At 49.8% G+C, this 26,884-nt stretch overlaps 1 protein-coding gene across 5 annotated transcripts in view; it reads left to right on the top strand.

Annotated features, from left to right (window-relative positions):
• The window catches only part of MYRIP (myosin VIIA and Rab interacting protein), a 361,216-nt gene that overhangs the window by 275,974 nt on the left and 58,358 nt on the right, over window positions 1–26,884 (top strand). For 3 of the 5 annotated variants that reach the window (XM_019807379.2, XM_002926609.4, XM_019807382.2), the window contains 5 exons: window positions 1,162–1,259; window positions 1,476–1,556; window positions 3,967–4,110; window positions 13,368–13,521; window positions 20,597–21,228. In XM_019807379.2, coding sequence (XP_019662938.1) covers window positions 1,162–1,259; window positions 1,476–1,556; window positions 3,967–4,110; window positions 13,368–13,521; window positions 20,597–21,228 — 1,109 coding nt within the window. The remainder of the gene's footprint in view (window positions 1–1,161; window positions 1,260–1,475; window positions 1,557–3,966; window positions 4,111–13,367; window positions 13,522–20,596; window positions 21,229–26,884) is intronic. The other 2 variants (XM_019807380.2, XM_019807381.2) reach the window with 2 other exon arrangements.

The following is a 26,884-nucleotide window of genomic DNA, read 5'->3' as shown; positions in this document are numbered from 1 at the left end:
GGAGGGATGATGGAAATTCTCACTTTCAAGTAAAAAGCAAAGATCGAGTTTCTGGGGAAGCAGAACTCTTACAAACACTCAGCTCCAAAAAGAATTTTGTCACCTGCAGAGATCCTTTGACATGGGGATGTTTCTTCCCACCTGTTGCCATTTGCAAAAAAAATATGCTTGCTAAAAATATGATAGCATTATTTTTTAAATCATGTGAGCTTGTATTTGTCTCACTTTTGCGATTAAAATCAAGGGCTTTTGCAGAGAGAGTCTTGGACTCAAACCTCATCTCTCCTCCTGTCCCACTGAGTTACATCGACAAAGTTACTTGACCTCTCTGTTCTTCAGTTCCCTTGTCCATCAGATGGCTCCCATCAGTAGTCTGTGGTCCATATGAACTGTGACCATGCACATGATGCTCGGCCTGGGGCCAGCAGGTAGCTGAGCTCAGTGAGGTTGGCCAGTGTTGTTGTTATTGATAGTTTTGGCTTAGAGTCAAAACATTGTTTCCATGGGTTTTGTATTTGCAGAAAATCATGTGTACAGTTCAATGCCCTCAGAACATTGAATAATTTTCATCCCTGTCTTCACAGTGATACATGAAATGCACAAAATAACACATAGCCTTCATCTGAGAAAGCAGATGAAGACCCATTTTTTCTTTATATGAAGCCCTTCGAGAAGTGCAGTTGTCTGTAAGCCACTCTGCATGTTGGGAGGGACTGTGTGTGATCCAGCCGTACTCTCTGAGATTGATCTGGCTGGGAGGCAGTCTTTCTGGCTCTGTGGGAAGCAACCCCACAGCCTGGGATGGACATCCAGTCAAGGTGGGGACAGGAGGGCTCAGAGGAGGAACCCTTGGGCCAGGCCTCGGGGGCTCCAGGAGCCAGCTCAGGTACAGAGCAAAGACGAGAGGAAAGAAGGCCAAGATACAGGAGCCATGAAGGAAGAGGCAGTAGCCCTCAAAGAATCACAATTTGTTGTGTCTGGAGTTGTGGTGGAGGGGGAGACAGTGAGGCAGGGAAGAGGCCCGGGGCCGGTGCTCCATGTTGAGTGGTGGGGAACTTAGCCCAGCCCCTGCAAGACGTACACAGCAGAACTAAAATGGAACGATCATTTTACTTGTACTTTCCCTTTCAGAGAGTGGTCTGTGTTCTGTCTCCTGTCTAGGACACAGCATGATGGACACGCTGGCTGTCGCCCTGCGGGTGGCTGAAGAGGCCATCGAAGAGGCAATTTCCAAAGCAGAAGCCTATGGGGACAGTCTGGTATGACCCCCTGATCCTCGCTGGGGGAGTGTGGGTCAAGGTCCTGGCCACCAGAAGAGAGTACAGATTACAGGACAACACCCTCATGGTGGCTGTACTTGTCTAGAGCAGGGCCCACCCTATCCCTGCACCTGTGGTCAGGAGTCCGAAGAAAGTGATTGCCAAGTGCCCTGACCCACCCACAGCATGTAGCAGTTCTCTTCCTTCCCACCGCAGGACAAGCAGAATGAGGCCAGCTACCTGCGGGACCACAAGGAGGAGCTGACGGAGGAACTGGCCACAACTATTCTGCAGAAGGTAGGTGGGCCCTGGCATCCCACAATGCCGTTCACCACCCTGGCCCGGATCAGGGCCTCGGGAGAGCTGAAGAGCAACTGTGGGCCCCGTCGTTGTCTTGGGCACCATTTCCGTGCCTCGTCACTTTTCCCTTTCGTGCTTTGGGGGCCACTGCAGAAGGATCGCATTGCACTGCAAAATCTAAGCGGACAGATCCAGTGTGTTGCCTTTAGGGATTAAGCAAGCAGGTAAGGAGCCAGGAACTCAGCCCTGAGCAGGTTAGTCACCGTCTTCCTGTTTCCTGGCCTTCCCGCTTATGTGTGTTTGTGTGTGTGCGCATATGTGTGTCCTCTTCTCACACCTCTCAAATAGTCTCTTGCTGTCCTTGCAGTCACCCCCTGCTACCTCTGTGCCCTACACTGTCCCTTACATGATGTATCAGTTCATTACTGTCGAGAAGCCAACCTCCCCAGAACTCTAAAGCTGCGAACAAGGCTTATTTCTGCGTGTCACAGACGAGTCTCTAACACCACCCGTGTGTCCCACAGTTCAGTTCTGACACGACGCAGAGTTAGCACAGACCTCATAGGTTAAGGGCTCAGCCCCAGCAGAGTGCCCCCACTGCAGATACCAGTGACAATCGTCAAGTAGCCCCAAGTTACTTCATTGCTCTCCAGTCTACTACAAATCCACGGATTCCCATGACCACCCTCCGGTGGGATGATTGCTAGAACAACTCACAAAACTCAGCAAACTGCTACAGTTCCAATGACTGGCTTGTCCTAAAGGATACAAATGAACAGCCAGATGAAAAGATAGATACACAGGGTGACAAGGCCTGGGGAGGGGATGTGCAGACCTCCATGCCCTCTCCTCTGCCCGCCGCCAGCCCTCCCAGCACAAGGGTGTATGCCCCAGCCAGGTGCATGCAGTCCCTCCCCTGCTCCCCCCGCTTGGAGTCGGCTCATTAGCATAACAAAGACACTCCCAGGGCTTTTAAGCTCTGTGCCAGGAACCAGGGCCAAAGACCAAATACATGTTTTATGAGACCTCAGTTTCTTTTTTGCTCATGCATCTGCACTCCCAGCTCAAGCTGTGGGTTGGGCTCGAGTCCATGGTGTGTGTCCACGCTGAGGCCTGACTGAAGGCGCGGCAGCTACTCGGGGCCAGGACAGGAGCGCAGGAGAGGAAGAGGAAGCTGCGATGTGGACTAAGGCCAAGACTCGGCCCTGACCCCTGGGGTTACCCACTCCCTCCTCATGGGTCATTGACCAAAGCAAGGCACCCAGTCAGCCCACTGCCATGGGCTTATCCTTCCTGTCCCCTTCCTGGGATAGATGCGGAGTCACTACAAAGAATTGCATGCCGGGAGCAATGAACAAGTTCAGACTTCCCTTTCGGTCACAAGATCCATGTCCCTCCCACATGGCCCATAGGGAAAATCCCCAGTTATCCTGCAGAGAGCCCCAGATGTCTCATCCAACCCACAGTTCAAAGTATATTCAATCCAGATGCAGTGGCTCTTAAGCTGGAGACCTAGGAACAAGCAAACACATCATCTGTCCCCACATGTCCACATACACTCTCAGGGCTCGGACATCGGTGCAGCCGCTGACGTAGGATGTGACTAGTCCGCAGCAATCCCAGAGCCCATTGGGCACCCGTGGCCAGATCCCCCACCATGGAGGCCAGGGTACACCTCGGTCAGGCCCCAGTCTGCCCCAGGGCATGGCACCTCAGTTCCTCGCTCTCCCTGCTCTCGGCCTCCTGCTCTCTCATCCTGTCTGGGCTACAAAGACATTGAAGAATACTCTCAGATTGGTGGCTCCGCAGTTTTCTCAGCTGCCCATGGGAAGTTGGTAGCCCAGAACCACTGTACAAATACATTCATTTTTTCCATATGACTGCACCCAACGCAGCAAGTGGTACAAACAAGCTGAAGCCTTCCCTGATGGCTCTTCACACCTGCCCCATTCACCGACCCTGCAAGCACTTCCTAAAACCCAGATTTACAGCCAGAGACCCTGGGTTCGAGATGCAGCTCCACTCTTTATCAGCTGTGCAGCCATCACTGATAAGTGAACCTCTCTGAGCCAGTTTCCTCATCTTTAAAATGAGGAGAGTTATAACGCAAAGCTTTTAGGATTATGTTGAGGATTAAATGGGGTAGAGGGGATACAGTGTCTAAGGCAGTCTGGCACGTGGCAGGCACTTAATGAATAGAAGTTGTTAGCATCATAAAGGGATTATTTATAAAATGCAAAGTGTGCCGTGTTACCCTAAAGCAGATCTGAAACAGGCTGGTATGCTGTTGGAACTAAGCTCTTCCGTGGCTAAAAAACATCCCAGAGATGGTCCCAGTTACTCCATATAGCACCTGAAGGCCTCGCCAATAACCTGCCCCCATTTGTCCCCCACCCCCGCCCCCCAGATCATAAGGAAACAGAAGAGCAAAGGCGAGAAGCAGATGGAAGAAGAGCCAGAGTGGTCGCAGCCGCAGAGCTGCAGGGCGGAGGCAGCTGACCAGGGGACCACAGCGCCCCCAGGAGGCTCCCGCGCTCCCTCCACCCTCTGGGTGAGTCCCCACGCAGTACCTGCCCGCCCCGCACAGGTGTGTCCTGCCCAGGTGCAGGTCAGAGCCTGTGCCGCAGACGTGGGGCTGCCACGCTAAGCTGTCTGTAGTTGACTCGTGTGCCCGCCCAACAGGGTAAAGGTACCGGAAGGGGGGCGGGGTGAGAAACAGAGAAAATGTGTGTGTGATGGGGGCAGGGAGGGGCCTGAGGGTTCAGAGGGAGTCAACACAGACAGGCTCCTGGGCATATGGAGGTGGATTTTTACGCAGAGACCCATGTAGGAAAACTAAAGGTGTCAATAGCCATTTTTAAAATTCATTCTGAAAAGAGTTGAACTGGTCCCGTGAGAAGAACAGCTTTAGGAGGGCCCCAGGTTTCCTTACAATTTCCACCCCTTGCCAAATTGCCATACTATTTGAGGCACTGAAATGGCCACCTCTGGACATGGGCGGGGAGTCGGGAAGTGGCCCAGCCTTTTTGTCCATGACCTTGAAATTAAGCCAAGGGCTGAATCACAAAGCACAGTGCCCTTCCTGTGACCCCAGGGTCTGGGCCTGCTCGTGTCTATGGTAGAGCCACCAAGCCTGCGAAATCCGTTACTTGTTGAAGTGGCTCCAGTAGAAGACATGGGGGCTGGGAAGGATGGAGGCTGAGGCCAAGGAGCCGGGCCTTCTGTGTGGAGATTCAGCATGAAACCCACGGACAGGTTGGCAGGGCTTGTCTTCTAGCAGCGGTAGGAACCCACGGGGCTAGCACGGGGCGAAGGACTGGGCAGCACACAGGTGCCATTTAAAACAGGTGAGTCAGACATGGGAAGAGCAATGCCACGTGTTTACGCCGCCCCTCCTTGGCGTCAGTGGCATTCATCCTCTACGTAATCAGGTCGAAAAACAGGTGTGCACCCCAGCTGTGTGGTAGGCAAGCAGTTCCAAAGCTATATGCGGTAGCCTCACCCGCATCAATCCTCCCCGTGTCCTCACCAGCCGCCAGGTGCATGGCAGTAACAAGGAGCATCTTTATGGCTTTATCAGAGATTTAGCTTCATTGATTTATTGGCAGAACCTTCCCTTGTCAGCATGCCCATCAGCTGATTTTAGTGCTGCTGTTGTGCGCTCGGCACCAAGGACAACAAAATAGTAGGAGCCTCGATCCCTGCCCTCCGGGACTGTACAATCTGGTTAGGGAAGCAGGCCAGGGTACGAGTCAGCCCACGGCTGTGGACACTCCGCTGAAAGGTTGAGACTGGAAATGAACTTGGGGTTCAGAGGAGGGAGAGGCCCATGACCTTCAACTAGCCTGTCATTCAGCGGTTTCCCTAACTCTTTCCTGCCACTGTGAGCTCAGGCTGCATGCATGGTGTCGCCCTGTTTCCGGGGAGTCTTTCGGAAGCATTTTTTGAAAGAGTCAGATCTGGGAGGCTCTAGGAGGTGTGAACGCCCTCAGGCTCAGCATATGACCAATGCTTCTCCTCTACCTAGACTTTCCGTGCACAGGGTATTCACACATATTATTTCGTTAGATCCACGCAAGGGCATCCTGCGTTCTCTCCATTTTACAGAGCAGTACACTGAGGCCTACCTAGCCTGAGCCACTGGAACTAAGTTGAGGGGTGGGGCAGGACTAGAACCCAGGTCTCCTGGCTCCAAGCCTTTCCTCCGCGCTGCTCCTGTCTCCTGTGTCATGGGGAAGCTCTTGGATACGAAACACCTGTTTTCCCACCAGATGTGCCGGGAGACTCCTTGCCATGCTTATGGTTCAAACGAGAAATGGTATTCTTGCCATCTCATAGAGGCTGGAGACACTCTGTGTGTCACTAGAGATGCGGGACGGTGGGCTCTAGAAACGAGTCCAAACAGTGGGCACAGCAGCAATGACAGCTACAGCAGCCCCCCCTTTCCACAGGAGGACAGCAAAGTGCTTCCTGCACACCCCTTATAGTCACGCGCTGGCCAAAAGCAGCTTATAATAAGCAGCAGTGCTGCTTCCCAGGGGGACCTCGCACTCAGTCCCTCGGGTGGCTGGAGAGACCCTAGTCCACCTGGGACGCAGGCACGCCGTGGGCACAGGTCAGACTTGCACAGGATTCCCATTCACTTTGCTAAAACAAATCCTCTCAGGGTTTCCTTTTCTCTCCAGAAAATCTGTTTTGCCAAACGCCTGCCTCCCGCACACCCCTGTTGTCACTTTGCTTCGACATCAATGTAGACAGAGCTGATGCGTTTCTTACTTACTTGTCCTAAAGCAAATGGCAGAATATGATTTTCTAGATTTTGATATAGAATAAGGCCTAATGGAAGTCCCTCTCCCACTCTAGGCATCTTTTGAATCTCTGGTATACAGTGTTTTGCAAGCAATGTCCATGTTCCCTGGGCTTGAATCCACCTATGTGGGAGGGGGTGGGAGAGATCCTTGAGGATGTAGTTTGAGACAAGCTCAGAAATGCCATTGATACATCCCTCGGATAACACTCTAACCACCCAGATCATAGGGCTTGGCACCTTGCAGAGGGGACAAGATCATCCGCTGGCTCCTATTACTAATACCTTCATCCTTAACTTTGATGTTGGATCAAAGAAGTTCCCTCCTGGCCTCTCCCTGTGAGTTCTCCCTACGTTGTGATTTGCAATATATAAACAGAATTTTTTGTCAACAATATCAGTCAGAAGGATGGAAATGCTTTGTCTTTCTCCACTCGTGCTTGTACTCATGGGAGCTGCCCCAAACAATGCAGCCTGAATCTAGGCATAGAGAGAAATCCAGCATCCAGCTGGGTCCCTGGCACAGTTTGCCCTCTGAGCAGCCAATATCATTAGTCTCCCATTGTCAATGGCCACGTATGTTCTGGCATTGGGCTGGCTCGGCGTTGGGCATGTGGCAGCTGTTTTTCTGTACAGGGCCATGGCCACCTGATGGCAGAATGCTGATTTGTGGGGATTCAGTCATGGCCTGGACTTGAACCCTTCCCTTCTGGCTTCCAGGATACCTGTGAAGGAAGGAAACTATATGGATTAAGGCCTCAGCAAAACACCAGGATCCACACCCTCGTGAACACCCATTTGTGGCTCCTGGTTTGGTTTAAAGACAGCCGTGTGATTAGAGCTTTTAAAGAACATTGTCTGGAAGGAGAGCCTGCGCCTTACCCAGTGCTCAGTGATAAGAGTCCAATGATTCCTGATGAGTCAGCTGTTTGGAAAGGCTTATACCAAGTTCTAGCTCTTCCAGGGACAAAGAAGCCCGCATACCTCCTCTGTCTGAGTGTTGTCCCATTTGGCTCCAACCATATTAACAGGCTAACAGGACAAGCTGGCCAGCCCAGGCTCCTGAGAGGGCCNCCCAACCTCCACCCCCCATCTCATGCCTTCCTCCCTTTGTCGTTGTCTCTGGCCTATTGCCTTCTTCTCTTGTCCTCAGACTTCCATTTGATGCTACACCTGGGTCTTGACCCCTGGACAGACCCTAGCCTGACTTCCCTTGGTCAGGACCCCAAGCCCTTTCCCTCTGACCAGCACCATTGGCAGGGCCAGCCCGGGGCGTCCAGAGGTGATACATCCGGGTGACAAGGGTCAGCCTCTCCAATGCTCCGTGCAGTGTCTCACCCTTGAGAGCTAAGCCCGTGCTTCCTCCCCACCGCTGGCCTGCACTTAGCCCCAGTCCCCTGTGGTGAAGGAGTCTATGCTACCACCACATCCCAGATTTAGGGCCTAAGGGGGACTGACCCTGGCCAAGGCTGCCATATTGCACAACCACTGACCTAGAATCCAGACTGAGCAGCGCCCCCTGGGTCGTGCAGCATGATGACTGCAGTTCTAGCTGCCCACGAGGCCATGTGGGGAAGGGACAGTAACAAGTAGGGGTTAAGGAGCAGGCCCTGTGTTTGCCCATCTTGTGTTATTTCTTTTACCCCTCACCACAAGGTGTGGATGCAGATATTACTGAACCCATTTTATTGATGAGAAAACTGAGGCTAAAGCTTTACCATAAGTTGCCTAAGGCCTCACAGCTTGTGACTGGTGGAGCTGGGAGCTGAATACCTTTCTCATCTTCCACAGGCCCTGATCGAGCTTCTTCCTCTATAAAAGGAGATCAGCGGACTCAGCGTCTCAGGCCTAGGGACGCACTCTCCAACGCAGTGGCCACAAGACACAAGTGACTATAAAAATTTAAATTAATTAAAATGAAGTGAAGTTTAAAATCCAGCTCTTCTGTCACACTGGCCACATTTCAAGTGCTCAGTAGCGCCTCTGGCTGGCGGCTACTGTATTAGGGCAACATTTCCATCATCCCAGGAAGTTTTATTACACAGCATTGGTCTAGGGTTGAGATAAAGAGGAAGGGATAAGCAGAGGGCATAAATGCAGAAATGTGCCTCGTCACTGGCCAGAGCCTGAACACAAAGCAGCAGGCCAGGTCTTGGTTCTTCGGGACCTCACAGAAGGTGGCGCTCCCATCTTTTGAAGAGCTCCCCCACTCCCATGCTTATCTGCATCACTGCCAGAGCTCCACTCCAGGGGTTCCAACTCATGGGGTCTGGAGTCGAGCCTGGGCATCTGTGTACTTGACCTGAATCTGCCCTGGTGAGGCCAGCGGGCTGCAGGCTTAAGGATAGCCTCTTTCTGTCTCGAGGAAGCCTCCCTGACCTCCACCCGTGGAGGCCATAACCCTGTGGCTCCAGGCAGTGCCTCCCCCTTTCTCCAATGACCTGGACCCCTCTGGCTCAGGGTGTAACTATGCAGAATCCCAGAACACTGCAGGCCCTGCTGCTTGCGGTTAACTGCGAAACCCAAACTCAGTCCATCCCCATGCAGACAGGAGTTCTCATCAGTTCTCTTGAAAGAAACCTGAATGTCATCGTTCTTTTTTTAATTTCCTCCCTTACTGTGTTGTTCTGCGCCAGTGGGGGGGGGGGGTCCATGCCATCCAGCTTTCAAAGCCTTAAGATGCAATATCCTAAAAGCCTGTGGTGCAGGGCTTATAATTCATTTAATGCCTGTCTCTCTACGCGTATATATACGCGTATACCACGTAATAACGTGGTGATCCCATTGATAATAACCATGATGACAGCAGGGGCCAGGCTCTTAGGATGTGTCTGGTGACCAAGAGGCATCTCTCTGTCCCTCTATCCCTACTTCTCTCAGCCTTTTCTCTTGTGTTTCTGTCCCTTCCTCCCTCCTATTTGCTCTTTCCTTTGAGTAACTACAGGATAGACCTAAAGTATTTTTCATTTTTTGTAATTACTGAATTGAATTTAGTATCTATGCCTGACCCTGAAAATACAAAGCAAAGCTTTGTCTCCGTTGTCATTCATCCTCTCCCTGTTTTATGGAATAGCGTCCTCGGGAGCAAAGACCATTTTGGAGCCGTGGTCAGTGCCTCAGGGAGCCTGCGCTGTTGACAGTGCTGATAGTCCTAGCCATCACAGCGACAGTAGGCCGTTCCAGGAGATGTACGGAGCAGGTCATGCTGCAGCCCACACGGGGTAGGAAGCGACTGCGGAGGAAGGTCTCACAGAGTAACTCAGGATCACACTGCGTGTTTTGCCCACAGCGTCAGAGCCAGCTGGTTCAAATGGCAAGTCCTGCTGGGCCAGAGCACGTGAGGCCAAAAGGGGGGTGTTCCCAGGCTTCCGGCACAGGCTCGGCACAGCACGGACAAGGCATGGAATCACATCAGCTTGGGGCCAGACAGACCCCAGCTCAGACCCTGCCTCTGCCCCCTAACCAGCCTTGTGCCTGGACAAGTTATTCAACCCCTGCCTCAGTTTCCTCATGTGCACTCTATCAGATTGAGTGACAGAATGCATTTGTTGTCCTGGCTCAGCAATAGAGCATAATAAATACTCTAATTTTGACTAATACTCATTGAGTGCTTTTTGTGTACCAGGCATGACACCGATCCTTTTACATGAGGAAACTGAGGCATAGAACAGTTTAAGTTCCCCCACCAAGATCCCACAGAGCAGGAGGAAGAGCTGACGTTGACGCACTGCCTAACACACAACCCTGAAGAGTTGAGGCAGGCCTGTTTCAAAGCTCTGATTCACAAGCTCGTCTTTGCAAGACTTTGCTGGCACACTGATATTCCTGGACCATGGATTCCACCAACCATCCCTGGCCCCCCTGTGTAGACATGCAGACACTAACTCAGGCTAGCCCTTTCTGATATTATCAGCCCTGCTTCTTCCGTGGGCATTAGGGTGGGTAAGAGGAAAGGAAGGAAAGCAGAGGTCATGGGTGAAAACGAAAGAGTGGGCACAAAGACCCAACAAGGGTCATGAACAAATCATTGACTCAAGAAATCCCAATCACTTCCCAGGACCCACAGAGGGTGAACTAACTGGTGAGTAAACACATTATCGTGGCGCCATCTGCTGGGAAGTACGTTTATTGCAACGAATTTGAGGCCAAACTTGGTCTGGGTCTCAGAACTGGGGCTTTTCCACCCTGGCTGGAGACTGGGCCAGCGGTGTCCTGAGACCTATTGAAGCCAGACCTTGGGGTCTTTTGTGATCGTCAGGGTATAGTTTTCTTGTAGTGTGAAACAATGGCTTGTCTGAAATAGAGTATAAAAGTCTCTCACAAAGAACACAGATTCCATCTTCCCTGTTAGAACCAGAGGGACTTTTCATTTCTTAGTGTTGGCTTTGGTAGATGGGGGAGCATTTTGTCCCATAAAAATGGACCAAGCTACCACTTAAAGACGCATACAAATATAAAATACCATGTGACCCACTGTAAAATGAAATATTAAATATCATTTTCCCCTTTTGTAAACACATATTCAGTGATTTATAGTGAGAAGCTTGCAGATATTTAAAAAAAAAAAAAGCAAAGTCAGGGCATAGAAAATGGCCCCATAATGCACCTGGCAATAGATTATCAGTTCCCTAAGGGCCAGACCTCTGTCTAAAGTCCTGCAAATTCAATCACAAACATGCGACCAAGGATCACACCCAAAAGACCATTCCTGCCTTCAAGGAGCTCATGGTCTTTGGAAGAATTGATAAGTTGTAGTAGGACTGTAACGGAGTGTGTGGAATTGTGTGTGGGATCACACAGAAAGGAGACTTCTCGCCAGACCACGGTGGGATGAGTGTCAGGGGTATATTCCCTGAGTACACAGGAGTTTGCCATAGAAGGATTTTTTTTCTTCATTTTTTAGTAACTTCACTTGACCATCAGATTTGCTCTCTGGTCCCTCTGGCAGCTGTTCATCATCTGTTAAGGATTTAGCAAAATCGTAGATGGTTCCCTGAGTACCCATCCCCTTGAAAACCTTGGTTTTCAGGACATGAGGGACAGGCTGCATGCTTTCTTGCCCTTGGAATAAAGGGAGTGGCACTCAGCTGAAAGCCACTTGTGTGTGTGTGTTAGCTTGGCTGTCCTCCAGCTTAGACCTTGGCCCATGATGTAAGGGAGGATGATGGTGAGCTCTTCTTCTTTCTTTCTCTTGCTCTTCAATTTTTTTTTAAAGATTTTATTTATTTATTTACTTCACAGAGAGAGAGAGACACAGCCAACGAGAGAGAGAACACAAGCAGGGGGAGTGGGAGAGGAAGAAGCAGGCTCCCAGTGGAGTTGCCTGATGTGGGGCTTGATCCCAGAACACTGGGATCAGGACCTGAGCCGAAGGCAGACGCTCAACTGACTGAGCCGTCCAGGTGCCCCTCTTGCTCTTCAATTTTATCCAAGAAGTTAGTGGAGGAAAAAAGCCAGGCACTTCTGAAAAGCCATCCTTGTAGCCCACCCCAAATCACACTCACCGCAGCACAAACCTATACTAATTCCCAGTTCTGTACCGGTTACTGCACCACCATTAATAGGCCATTAACTGCCCTCAGTTGCCCAGTTTCTTGGAGACATCAGGCAAAAACCAGATGTGTGCAATAGAGTGCAGTCAGGCACACGTAAGTGTAGAGGAAGCCCAGGACCCCCAGCCCAGCCCCGGGTAGGGTATTTCCCATAAGCCAAGGCCTATGCGAACTGAATGCACAGAGAATCTCACGGAATTCATAAAACGGGGAGAGCTCGTCTGCCCTGAGGCCATGTTAACCTGTGAGTGTTGTATGGGAAGGCAGGTCTGGAGACCCCTCATCTCTCTTCTCTTTTCACAAGGGTGAGAGGCACATGGGGACCCTGGGTACACATCTTAGAGGTTCCATATTTATTCTGCAAACCCATCTTCCTTCGAGATCAGCCTCCCCTCTGTGGGGGGAAGTAGAAACAGTTTGCTATAACTCTGACCCAGAACCGACATGTACCACCCTCTCCCAAGACAGTGTGCCAGAGGGCCTGTATTTGAGGGCTGATGGCTCCTGGTCTGGCCCACAATGATGGGAATACTGGACCTTGATCCTCAGCCATCTCTGTGTTTTTTCTCAGCCTGGTCAACCATCTTTCAGGGGAGGCTACCGGGTGCATCGCCTGCTCCCCAAATTCCAGCCATGAGGCTCAACTTTGTCACCCAAACATCCTGACGCTGGTGTTACTCTTTTTCACTGTCATTCTCAAATGTCTTTTTAAAGCTCATTTAAAGCACGCATTTACTGTGTGCAAGGGCAAAGCTAAGTTTCCACACCTCTCAGGGAATTAAGTCATCTGGCCTCTTCCTGTTTGATGAAACTCTTTAACATCGAGCTTCAAATTCTTCGTAACATTCGTAACATCTATATGAGTTCTTTTTTTTTTTTTTTGTATGTCGTGACATATATGTGTGATACAATTCAAACATGTCTCTTGCCCATCCTTTGAAATCTCCCCTCCACCACTTCTTAGGTAACAGTTTCTTTTCCCTTCTTTAATTCAGACCTACGTGGGAATGTGTTGCAATAGTTGTAGGTTTGCGATGGGCCATGCTTTGCTCACGGATCTGTTGCAGCATTGGCATTGCACTGTAACTTTTCTGTTTGGGCTGCCCAGACTCGGGTTTGGAGGTCTTCGGGGGGAAGAAGCTTTCCATTTTGAGCACAGTTGGCCTAAGAAATGCTGCCGGGAGGGTGGCTGGATAAAAGGCTGTCAGCGGCCACTACCTGTTCCATCTCTGACACTTTCGGGTAGGCCTGACCAGCTTGCAGTGGAATCCACAGGGCACCCACTGTTGGTGCCATCATACAGCGTTGGGCACTGATCTGCAGCGTGGGAAAAGCCATCACCATCGAACATGCCTTCTTCCTGCTGTGTCATCTACCAGAAAGCGGAAGGCGTCCCTCCCGGTGACTGTGCCCCTCAGTCCCCGCTCTTCCCCTCTTTTCTCTCCGCAGCAGTCCCCATCTGCGTTCTCACTCCCCAGAGAGGACGCCCTGAAGATGCCTTCCCTGGAGACTGCGTCAAGGCCGCTGAAGGGCCCGGGTCAGCCGCCGCAGGAGGAGGCAGCTTTGTCCAGCTGGCGGAGCACCGACAGGCTGGATGAGACAAGTAACGGTTTTAAGCAGCATCTGGTTGGTCTGTGGGTCCTGGGAGTGCTGTTGGGAGGCTGCTTCCCGGTCAGCTACTCCTCCCTCCCTCAGCCCGAGTTGGTGTGGCCCATTTGGAGCAGCCAAGCCACCAAGTCGCAAGGCGTCCAGTGCAGCTCACACGTATAATGTGGTCGTGTTTTCCACCGGGCAGTTTTCTGGCTGAGACCTGTGCGACAGTGATGGGCTCCTGGGCGTTACAGTGCCTCGGCTGCTCGGCCACACTTCAGCTTCCTGTTCCACGTGGCCCGGGAGAATATGTCTCATGCAGGCCAGAAACGCTAACCCAACCCAGCAGGCTATTTCCGTGTTCAGAAGGACTTGGGTCCCAGCAAGGGTTGGTTTAAGAGTGTCCTTTTTGAACCCTGACATAGTTAGGGTAATACTCGCTCCTATAACAAAGAAACCAAACATTTAGGTGGCTTCATGTAATAGTTTAAGTTCTCAGCACACACCAATGCAATACAATGTCCTGGCTGTGGGAGGCCTTCAGAGGCCCAAGGCTCTGCTGTCCTCTATGGTCTCTGAGTCTTCTGCTGGGTCATTCACATGGGCCAGCAGATGGAGGAAGAGAGAACAGAGAAGTCAGTGCACCTGCTTCCTAACCGGCTCTGCGGGACATGGCCTACACTGCTTTCCCTCCCAGACACAGGCAAGAGCGAGTCACACAGCCCCACTTCAGTGCAGAGGGCCTGGTCCATGTCCTGGCTGGACGCATCCAGCAACACAGCTCTGCCAGGAGAGGGACGAGTCTTTGATGGACAGCTGTCACCCCACTGCACCTGAGGATGACGTTTGTTGCCTGTTCTTCCTGCTCCTTCTCCTAGAATGTCCCGCTCTGCATAGAGCATTTGAACTCACCTCTCTAGAGACTCAACATCCAACACACAGTCCGTTATAAACCTGTTGAGTCATGTAATCCTTCACAGTGAAGAGGCTCAAATTAGCTCAGTGGCTTTCCCAAAGTCACACATCCAACGGCTGTGAGGTGCTTGCAACCACGTGGGTAAGAGCCAAGGGCCGTGAAGCCCCCTGCTCAGGCCACCTAGGTCTCTTGGGCTCCATGACTGACTGTCTAAGTCAAGTCAAGATGCTCACTGCACCCTGGCACAGGTCTGTTCTTTCCTCACCTGGCTACACGTAACGAAAGCTAGGCACATTGTCCTCACAAGAAGAGACCACAAAAGGATTCTCAGCTCCCACTGTAGGTCAGATCTAGAATCCTTTTCTTTTTTTTTTTTTTTTAAGATTTTATTTATTTATTTGACAGAGACAGAGACAGCCAGCGAGAGAGGGAATACAAGCAGGGAGTGGGAGAGGAAGAAGCAGGCTCATAGCAGAGGAGCCTGATGTGGGGCTCGATCCCAGAACTCCGGAATCACGCACTGAGCTGAAGGCAGACTCTCAACCGCTGTGCCACCCAGGCGCCCCTAGAATCCTTTTCTGAACAACCACAAAAATTAGCAGCAAAATATTCATCTTAGAAATATGCTTTTAAAGTTTGTGCTATCGTTTCTACTCTCGCAGGGAAAAGATTGAACTAACAGCTATTGAAACAAATTCCATTGTTCTCACAGTGCAAAGAACCACAAACCATGCGATGTTTTTAACAGTCATTCTAAAAATTTCCCCAAACAGACCATTTCCGTGTGAACCTTTCAGTAGAACCCGTCGGCAGAATCTACAGAGATTCTGTGAGCACGGGAAATGTTCCCTATTTATGTATGTGGTTTGGGTTTTGTTTTTGAAGTGCATTTTTCCATTCTACATAAGCTTTTCTTTCCTTTCCTCCTGCTGCCCGGCATCTCTGTTCATTCATTTGTAGGCTTTCTTCCTTTCTTTATCTCTCACCAGAGACAAAGTTCCTACAGAGAAGGGACTCCAAAATTCCACAGGCATATGTTTATCTTCAATAAACAATAACTACCCTTTACAAATCACTTTATCGTGTGTAGGGTCCATCTGCAGGCACTTTATTCATTCCTCCAGTAGTGCTGCTAAGCGTTGCGGTAGACGAGAACCTTGAGGGACCATGAGGGTGGATGACTTGTTCAAGATCCCAAGGTTAATGGGGCCAAACGCAAACATCATGGCTCCCATTTTCAGGCTTTTTCAACTAGTGCATGATAATAAGTGTCCCCCCTCCATAAAAGCAAACAAATAAACAACACCACGACAAATAGCCTTTCAAAATTCACACACACTGATAAGTTTAGAGGAGATTATAAAACCTTCTGGAAAACACTCCATTTCACAGAATAGTTCCCTGCTGAATTAGGAGCATTCCAAATAAAGCTGGAAAGGGTTTTGATTTTCAAAACATGATTTTTTTACCTAATTTTCTGTAAAATAAAGCACTCATATATTTTATCTGTTGTATATAAACATAAAATTTAGTTCAACAATATCACGCACAGAAAAGATTTTGCACTCTTCTAAAAATCCATGCATCTCTCAGGTTGGAGATTTAAAATTACAAAACTCGAAAGCACTTGTGTGGAAAACCTCTGGTTTTTCTGAGGAACACTTGGCCTTCACATGCTAAAATGTGCAGGCCAACCCCCCGGGTCTTGAGGGGTGTCTGATCTGTTTAGCGGGAAGCAGATTATTCTCAGGGGCATCGCCCAGTCTCAGCAGAGCAGAAATGTAGAAGAGAGGAGACCCAGAGGTGGAGGTCATCTTGGGTTAATGGCCACTAGGCTGTTCTCCGCAGTTCTGTTTATGCCCCGGGGGAAAGCTTGCTTCCAGAGCCTGTTAATTCACGCTTGGGGTCAGCTGGAAGGACACTGTGGGCTGAGTAAACCACAGCGGGTCCACTTTGAGCCTCGGCAGAGTTTACAGCAGTCAATGGATGGCTCCCCAAACATGTTTCCACTCGATAGACCTTCACTGAGCATCTGCTGTGTGCACACCATGTACCCAGTGCTGGGAAATAACCATCAGGGGACAGCCCCTGCCCTGAAGTTGCTGACCGGTTGTTGTCCGCACAGTCATGAAAGAGAAAGAATTTGGACAAAGGAGAGAACAGAAGGACGCAGGGTCCCCGATGGATACTCCCAGAGGACCTAGAGAGTGTGGTAGCGGAAACCGGGGATGGCTTTGAGCAGTTCTGACCATGCACCTTGACAACCAGGTTTTCACAGGGGTGGGCATACAGGGAGGCCACTCTGCTCTTGTGGAGATAAAAGTTGGTCACCTTCTAGCTTCCTCAGAGGAACATGGTGAACTGGAATTGTAAAAGGCAAAAGAGAGGAGCCAGCGACAGACTGGATCCCTGCCTTCCTGTAGCAGGTGTCGAAGGCTGGTGCGTGAGCACGTGTATAGCCATCAGCCCAGGAGCCAGGCACAGAGCGGGCTTCGCAGAGGCTTTCCCACCATGGCTTGTCTCCCATGGCCCCAGGAGAGGTTGCAGACAGACAGCAGGGCTCATTGAGAGCCTCACACCAAGAGTGTAGTCTGGCCCCTGCAGCCTGTGGATGCCCATGTTCACTGACAAGTAGTCTTCACAAGCCCAAGACAGGTTCCAGAACTGCTCAGGGACTGGAGGTAGAGCAGCGAAGAAGACACAACCTTTGGTCAGTGTTGTGGCAGGGCAAGGGCGATGGGGGTAAACAACCAAGAGAATAAACTGTAGTATAGTTTAAGTCTTTAAAAATGAAAGCTTTTTGGCAAAACCCAGAGAACAGAGTAGCCTAGCTTCTTAAGGAAAGAAGGCCAAGAATGTGCCCCTGAGGCGGGCTCTGGTCCCTGCCTTCCGCAACACCTGACCCACAAGATTGGGACATGGCATTGGGAAAATGCCGGCAACCTAGAAACCCTTTTCCCCAGAAAACCGACCATTACCACCACAACAGGTAGAGCCCGTTACATGTAAATAGTAATAACGCCCTCGTTAGGCTCCCTTCTGAATGTGCCCACAGCCAATGAAAGCAGTGTCGCTGTGCTGCAGAATCGTGACTACAGGATAGGTAGACACGTGTACCTATGGAAGGAGCACGTGTGCTGATCCACAGTCGGGGCAAATAATTGTATAAGCCAACTCAGCACGCAGAAGATAAAAGAGCTGAGGGGTAGCAGACAGTATGATCGAGGCTTTACGTATGTTGTCTTATAAAAATCCTCTGACAGCCACGGAGAGTCACACTGTCCCCATTTTTAGGTCAGGAAACAGGCTCAGAGGTGCTCTTTGACCAAGATCCCTTGCCAGGAACCATAACAACTGGGGCTCAGTCCTGGATCTGCCTGAATCCAAAGTTCTTGTTCTTCTCCCTGCCCTATAGCAGCCCAGGGATGGGGAAGGGGGGAAGTGCTATTAATTCGTCTCCTGCTCTGAGCGGGCCCATGTAACATGCTTGATGGGTGTCACCTCATTTAACCCCATGCCCAGCCAGGGAGGGATTAGCTGTGCCCCTTTTGCCAATGAGAGTACTGAGGCTGAGAGGCTCCCAGAGCTTTCCACCCAGGCCCCAACTCCACAGCCTAGGCTGGAGAGGTCACTGAGATCCAGCCCCTGCCAGAGGGACCTTGTCGTCATCAGGAGGAGGGCCCAGCCATGGGCATGATCAGCCAGAACCCAGACTGGGTCGTGGAATGAGCCAAACAGGCTGTCACAGCAGGGAACTCAGGGAAGGAGGAGGCCACATCTGGGCAGGGAGACAACAAAGTGCTCTAGGAAAAGGGGAACCAAGAAGATGAAGTCTTTGAGAGGTCACTGGAGCTTTGCCGTGTGGGGATGGTAGTAGGGACAGACCCCAAATAGAGGGAGCAGCCAGGGAAAGCAGGACCCAGGCCCTCATGCTTCCAGGAGAACCATGGTTAAATCAGCCCCCACTGGGCCCAGAATCCTCCTGGAGGAAAGGAAGCCCCACTTTCTGACTCAAGAAAAAAGGGAACTTCGATGTCCTGCCAGCCTGGGCTGCAGTCAGACAGCTGAAGTGCCACCGGGTCTCTGAGCTGAAAATGCGTTCAACCAACAGCTGGATTCCCTGAAGGCTGTGGTTGCACAGCCATCCTGGCAAGGACAATGCTTTGTGCACAAGGCTGCGAAACACCGATCACTTTAATTTCATTACATGAAACAGTCATCATTTAATTGGTAGGAAGTCTGTGTTTGAAATGGCATCTGGCAGGATGCTGCTCAGTGTCCCTGCACAGCAGACCTGTGGCCCCTGGAGGCCTCAAGCCCACACACAAGCGGGTCCCCTCCAAGGCCCCAGGTTCCTCATCACCCAATCCCCAGGGAGTCCTGTAAGGTTCCTCATAAAGGAGCAGCTTCTGTTGGCTAAACTGCTGTGCCCAAGGCCACGGGGCTGTGCCAGGTCCTCGCAGCTAAGGAGCCCACTATCCTGTTTGGCTTCCACAAAAATAAGACAAAGCAACTTTCACCCCTTGGCAAGCTGATCAACCCTTGGGGCCCCAGCCACCAGCTCCAGGCAAAACTGAGCCCAGTTTAGGCCAACCCAGACCACGACCCCAAGCTAAGAACCACTCCAGCCTGCCCTTGATCAGTGCCTCACAGCTGACCAAGGGCTTCCTCAGCATAAGCCAGAGCTGTCTTTGTTTTGGACAGAGCTGCACCTCATCCCGACTTGACCAGTTATGGGCTCTGTGACCTTCGACAAGTTCCGTAACTTGGCTCCCCTTTGTCTCCCCGTCCATCAAATGAGATTGGAACTCCCAAACTCTTTCTCCCTCACATCCTTTCCAGAATGAGGCATGTGCCTTGAGTTGAAAATAAACTTACGTGCCGAGCAGGAACACCCATCCGCCGCTCACACAGAGCATTTCTGGGACCAGATGTTTGGGGTTTTTCCATACCAACCAATTCTCTGACACCAGCCGGGTATCCTCCAGTTCCATGCTGACCGACTCCCTGCATGTAGCTCCTGATGCCACGGTCAAGGGCTCAGGACTACATGACTTCAGATACCAAATTGTAAGTCCCAGGTCGTCCTTTGGACTTCTGACCAACCAGCTATACACGACCCCCTCCTCAGGCTCAGTAGTTTGCTGGAGCAGCTCAGCTCAACAGAAGTCAGGGAAACACTTATGTTCACCAGTTTATTATATAACAGAGGACATGGATGAACAACCAGATGAAGAGGTTCATGGAGTGAGGCCCTAGAGGGTCCTGAGCACCGAGGAGCTGGGGTGCCTCGCTAGGCAAGCGGATGTGCCATCCAGGAGCTCTCAGAACCCCGGACTTTGGGGACTCTTATGGAGGTTTCATCGTGTAGCCACAGTCGATTAGTAACTCATTTCCCAACCCCTTTTCCTTCTCCAGAGGATGGGGTGGGGCTGAAAGTTCTAAATTTCTAATCATGGCTTGGTCTTTCTGGCGGCCAGTCCCATCTTGGAGCCGCGCAGAGTTGCCTCCTTAGAACAAAAGATGCTCCCATCACCCAGGAAATTACAAGGGATTTAATTTAGGAGCCCTGTGTTAGGAATTGGGGTCAAAGAACAAATATTAGCAGGAACTGGGAACTGGGGGCAGAGTCCAGTGTGTGTGTGTGTGTGTGTGTGTGTGTACATATGTATCTTATTTCACTCTGCCATCTCACAAGGCCGTTGTGGATGGGATGTGTAGAAGTGTCAAGGGCAGAGTGTGTTAACCTTGAGGGAGGCCAGGGCAGGTGATGGAGTCATCTCCCATCCAACCAGAGAAAACCCTGGCCCAAGGGCAAAGAGCCAGACCCAGGGCTGCCAACAGTAGCACTCCCCTTGCCCCTTCTCCACCCCAGCCAGCCCAGGGCAGGAGAGGTGCCATTCTGAGACCGAGGTGACCATCCACGCAGGCAAGGTGCACTGGGAGCCAGATCTCTGAGTTTCTCCTCATCTCTGGAGCACTGGGGCCTGCAAGGCCTCAACGGACTTCTTGGGGACCTTCGACTCCTAAAGAGGTGTGCCCTCTTGGACTTCCCAGAGTCCACTGCTCCCCAGGACCCCAAGCCAGTGGTGGGGAAGATGCAGATAGCAGCCTCACCTTGCTGCCAGGTGATAACAGCCCTGTCTGGTTTCTCTCTCCCTCCCCCGCGCAGACCTGGCTGAGGTTTTGCAGAGCCCCGACGGGAACTGGGTGGCCCTGAAGGATGGTACTCTGCCACATACCCGCCTGCTGGCCAAACCTAAGAGTGGCACGTTCCAGGCCCTGGAGGCGGCCTCCAGCATGGCCTCTGCCTATGACGAGATGGGCTCCGACAGTGAGGAGGACTTTGACTGGAGCGAGGCCTTGAGCACACTGTGCCCACGGCCCCGAGGCCGGCCCAGGAACCCCCAGCCTCAGCCCACACAGGCCCAGGGCTCGGACCAAGGGCCCTCAGCCGCCTCCTCCGGGCTGTCCCCGAACCCTGAGGCCATGTGCTCCGACTCAGAGACCTCCTCTGCAAGCTCTTCCCGGGAGGCTGGGCGCCGGGCCAGACTGTCCTGGGTGCAGAGGAAGGCCCCCAGGGACCCCACAGCAGAGAAGATGCGCCTGCAGGGAGAGCTGGATGTGAACTTCAACCCCCAGGCAGCCAGCAGGGAGACCTCAGACAGCAGTGAGCCTGAGGAGGCCCCCCACGCTGCGGACCGGAAGGCCAGGAGGTGGAGAAGGGCCCGCGTGGGCTCAGAGGAGCCAAGCGAGGAGCTGTCTTCTCCCAACGCCCATTCCCAGGGGCTGGACGTACATCAGGTAATCAGACTGGTGCACGCTTTTCAGCAGGATGTACCCTCCTCCAAGCATGAGCCGTGTGGAAAGGTTTAGAATTCACAGACCTAGATTCTCATCTTCGCTTGCTGCTAAGGAGCTGGGTGGCCTAGATAGCTCACATCACTGCTCTGGGGCTCCGTGACCTCCTCTCTGGAGACGAGAGCTTGCAGTTCAAAGGGGGTTTGCAGTGTGGCCCCCAGAGCAGCAGCAGCGCCACCGGGGAACAAGTTAGAAATACAGATTCTCAGGCCTGGCCCCACTCAAAACTCTGGGGATGGGGTGCAGGCATGTGCAGTAACCAGCTCCCCTGGTGATTCTGCTGCACTAAAGCATGAGGGCCGCTGGCTCAGGGTTAAGGGCATGGGGTCTAGAGTCAGGCTGCCTGGCGTCAAATCCAGCTGTGTGACCTTGGGCAGGGGCTCGGTTTCTTCATCCGTAAATGTAGATAGTATCACAACCCACTTCAAAGAATGTGATGAGAGAATAAGATAATGATTCTAATGAACTAAGCTCTGTCCTAGACACAGTACAAGGCTGAGTACATGTTATTTCAATATGATAACTCAGGCACAGGCTACTCACTTTCTGGGATTCTTTCGGCCCTGTCTCACCCCCTCTCAGAATCCTCAGTGGCTCTGCCCTCATGGATTAGCTCAGGAACCTCCTTTGAGATTATGAATAAAAGCTATGGACTCTCTCCGTAGAAAAATGCACCTGTACACACACACACACACACACACACACACACACACTCCTTCTCTCTCTCTCTCTCTCTCTCTCTCTCTCTCACACACACACACACACACTTGCATGCACTCACATACCGTTTTGCTTTGAATGACCTTACAGAAGCAATGGATTGCATTTGAAACTGAGAGTCTAATGGAAGATCTAGGTGGGCTGCCTCTGCCTTCTGTAGGCTCACATTGCTGTCCACTTGACTTTTCACACTCCTGGAGAAACCACAGCCACTTCTGGAACCCCACTACATTTCCAGTAGTACTTACCACCGTGCCCTGCATTCTTAGTCTGGGTCTCACCAAAAGCAGGCTCCGAGTCAAGGATTTAGGTGAAAGGAGAGCCCAGAAGCCTCAGGAGTGAGCCAGGGCAGTGAGAAAGGCTGTTAAGGTAGGCACTAGACAACCGGGGCCCCATTCCACCAGGGACCCACCGAGAAGCCATGTGGGACACCCCCCACACCCGAGGACAGGAGCATTCATCCACAGTCTCCCATTTGCCTTTGGTTCAGAATGGCCCCACCCAGGGGAGCATCAATGCCACGCACAACCAGGCAAAGAAGAAGGGAGAGACCCAGGTCTGAGGTGGGAAACTCTCAGTGAGCCAGAAACTGTGCCCCATGGCTGCAGGCAACTCAGGTAGCTCTAGGGGATAGAGGCAGGGACAGCACCGGTGTCTGCTACGATGCCCGTCTGCGGAGGCATCTGCCAGATCCCTGACCGAGAGGCTCCCGTGAACACAGCTGGGGGCTCAGGCCGTCAGGTCACAGAATCTGGCATCGGTTCTGCCTGAGCTGCTGATACATTGCCTAGAAAACATCCTTTCTTTGGTCCCAGGGCCGGTGTTTTCCTCTGTAAAACCAGATCGTTACAAATCTGCCATGTGGGACTGTTGTGATCCTACAGTAGACATGCAAACTTCTGTTCAGTGATGCCTCATTGTTCTCTAGCTCAAGGGGAGACTGTTTCGCAGAGACTTTAGGTCACTCGCCCGAAGGGGTTTTCTTGAGGGTTGACTGCATGACTCACTTGCCGTGTATGCCCAACGGGCTGAGTGAAGCTTCCTATCTGTTGTGAGGTGGCTTCAAAGTTGTCTTCTGGTGGTAATCTTTGCAAGGCGTCAGTAGAAAATCGAGTCAGCACAAAAGCTCTAGACCAGTGCATTGCTTCAGCCTCCCTGGCAGTGTCGCCTCCTCCCCAGTAGGTGGCAGTGGTGCTGCACTAAATTAAGCCCTCCTTGCTCTCCCTCTTCGTTTAAGGCAGCTATATACACATTATAAGGTTAGATATATTTCGTGAGGTTAGAGCTTATATATGTGTGTATATATACATACAGAGATGTATATGTATTTTGAACTGCATATTTTTAATTACATAAATAAATGAATATAATGTAAAAAAAAATTGTGAGCATACAGATATAGTGCCTTCCCGACCACAACCTAAATTCCCTCCATCTCCCCCAAAATAACTGCAGTTGTATGTATTTGTGCACTCATGTATGTGTAGTACGTCTAGAAATAGAGGTGTTAAAAGGTATCTGTATTTTAGCAAAATTGGCCTCTTACTCTCCATAGTCTCCTGTCGCCTGCTATTAACAGTCAGCGATGGAAATGTCCACACACGTGTGTATGTGCAGTGTCTGCCAAGGATTGCCTCGCGGTGGTCCCCAGCAGGGAGCTCGGGAGTGGAACCCAGCCGTCCAGGGTGTAAGCAGTAATGGTTCACGTCCTGCAGAGAATTGTAAAACAGTATTAAGTCCAAGAAAAGTCAGTCTTTTTATTATCACCGTGCACCATGCAGGGACAATTCTGAGCAACGTAACTTACAGTTAGCCCTTTAGTTCCTCTGTTCTTTGTTTTTCAGGATAATATGTGATAAGCTCTAACCTTATTTTTCCAAATTAAGCATTTGTCACCAAATTGTTAGTAAATAATTCATCTTTTGTTTGCTGGCTTCAGATTTCCCCTTTAATCTATATATGCCTTCTTTTATTTCATGAGCCTGGTTTCCTTATGCTCTCTATTTTGTTCCATGGATGCAGAAGTCCCATTCATGTAAAAATACAACTTTCTTTTAATTATAATAACTTTGTAACATACTTTCATATCTGGTAGATGGTGTTCCCTTCAGTTGCTTTTGTTGTTGATATTTTATAAAGTGTCTTAACTTTTCTTAATCCTTTACTCATATAAATGACTTTTTACAATCTTCAAGTCGGAAAAAAATTTTCAAGTTGATTGGATTGCTCCAAATGTATTTATCTATTTGGGAAACATCTATGTCTTTATAATATTGTGGCTTCCCATCCAATGGTGCAGTACTTGTCTCCATTTATTTACTTTCACTTTTTACTTTATTTTACTTTAAGTTGTAGAGATTTTTTTCCAAGCTCTCCTACTTCTTTTGTTCAGAGGTTTTTCGGTATATGTTTTATTGACATTGTGGATGAGATCTCTATTATCTATTACACATTCTGATAGATTTCTGATGGTGTATAGATCACTATTGATTTATGTTTATATTTTATAACTTAGCACCTAATAGGTTCTTAGTCCTAATTATCTTTCACATGATCCTCTTAGCTATTCCAGCTAGGTCATTGTCTTGAGCACACGGAGGATATTTTTACGGTTTTTCCCATGATTTATACGTACTTCTCTTGCTCGTCTTACGGCCCCGGCAACAAGCCGCACTCCACTCCGAAGCAGTAGTGACATTGGCATTCGGTCTGTGTCCTGCTGCCGTCCTCGGCACCTGCTTGCAGTGCTGCATGGTTAACTATGTTGCCTGCTCTACGTTCAGTAGATACTCTCAAAGTGAAGAAGCATCTGCCTATTCCTGGCTTCCTAAATGCTTTAAAGCACAAATGTGAGTTTTATCAACTGCTTTCTGCCATCTCTTGAAATGATCCTATAGTTTTTCTTCTTAAGGATTGTAGATCACATTAATAGATTGCGTAGTTCTGAAGCATCTTTTCATTTGTTGCATAAATCATATTGGGTCCTGACTCCTTTCTATACAAGCTGGTTTCTATTTGCAGGTTTCCATGTTCATGCCATCTTGTTCAGCTTTGCTATCGAGTTACACTAATGACGTGGCAAGGATTCTCTAGTTTTTACTATTTTCTAGAATACTTTATATGACATGATAATTTTCTGAAAGTTTGGAAGAATTCACCTATAAAGCTATCCAGGTCTGCCCCTACTGACAGGCAGTTTTAGAAGTGAATTTTGTATGTTAGAATATGTGGAAAACATATATATTAGAAAACAAGAAAGTAAGAGGAAAATATTACTTAATATAAAAACAAAAACAAAAAAATTGTTGAGATTAATAAAATGAAAAGCTAACTCATATATATGTATATATTCATTATATATAGATAATGTGTGTGTATATATAATGCATTTCCCCTCAAATGCAGTTTTGTTTGCATCCCACAGGCTTTGATATGTAATGTGCCCATCGTCAAACTTTTCTAAGTAAATTATTACTTCCAATGTGAGTCTCATTTTAATCAAAATTAAGAGGTAATTAGAAGAGTAGATAGCTTCCTGGTTTGTTTTGGGTTTTTTTGTCACTAATTTTTAGTCCTCACAGCATTGTGAGCAATAAATACAGCTGATGTGATTTTGCTGTTGGGAATTTGTTGAGATTTCCTTTGTGACCCAATACATGGCCAATTTTTGTGACTATTACACATGTATGTTTGAAAAAAACACATATTCTCTCTTTGTTGAGGACAGACTCCATGTACACATGCACATTGTTCTGGACATCAACAAGACAGACAAGGTCCTGCCTCAGAAGCTCATGTTCCCTCACCTTTATGTCTGCCAGATTTCACTTCCCTAACCTCCCTACTTTTTTCTACTCTTGTCTTCATGCTTCTGTTGTTTTCTTACTTTCTGTCTCTGAGTCCCTAAGAGGCACACCAGTGCATGCTGCAGCTCCACTCCCTGCTGGACCCATGCCCTCACCAGCCCCTCTTAGCAGGTAGAGCCAGCTGAGGGCAGAAGTCCGGTCCCGTAGTCTCTAACTGCGTCCCCAGCCTCAAATCTCACCTCACATGTAACTTTGTACATGAAGTTGCTCTGTAATCTGTTACCAGAGACTGCTGAATGCATTCTCTGACCTCTGGAACTCTGACCCCTGATGTCCGCAGGTGGGATGATGTCTGTGGGTCAGAATCACATTCCCTCCAAAGCCCTGCAGCCGATATTTTACCGCCTCTTGCCTTGGTGTGATAAACAGACACCTGAAGAAATCCTGATTTTTCCTTCATGTATAACGGTTTTCTCTTCTCTTCAACATTCATTTGATTTGCCATTATCTTTAAAGAGCAAACATTTTGCCAGAATGGTAGTGTGCTCTCATTTCATGCTCTTGCACATAAGACAGTGAGCTCTTCTCTGCACACTCAGGTATTTTTTCAACTCAGGAGTGTTTCCTTCTGTCATTTTGAATCTTACTTCTTCCAGGTCACCCGTAATCCTTACCTTGAATCTCGATTCTCTGTCTTCTATGTCCATGATCTGTTACTGTTTTCCCCTTCTCTGATTCATCTTCTCTTCAGTCCTCTAGGATACCTTCCCAAGTTTGTCCTCCCATCACTCATTTGTGTTCCCAGGATTAATGCTAGGATTACCATTGTCAGATGTGGGTTCTAATCCTGCCACCATGCTCAGTCTTTCTACAGTCTTTTGTCTCAAGAGTCTTGAAGTTCATCTCATGCCACAGCCTTGCCTTTTAGTCTGAGTGCTTCTCCCTCATAACTTTCTGTACCTCTTCATTGAGACTCTGTATTATTATGCCCTAATGAAAACACAAAACCACTATCAGACGTTGTGTCCTGCTTGTTAGTTAGTTTACATGATGCCTTCAAGCCACCTTTGGTT

This window comes from Ailuropoda melanoleuca, chromosome 6 (assembly GCF_002007445.2).
Source record: "Ailuropoda melanoleuca isolate Jingjing chromosome 6, ASM200744v2, whole genome shotgun sequence".
NCBI classification, from domain to species: Eukaryota; Metazoa; Chordata; class Mammalia; order Carnivora; family Ursidae; genus Ailuropoda; species Ailuropoda melanoleuca.
This window is presented reverse-complemented; position numbering and strand designations above follow the sequence as displayed.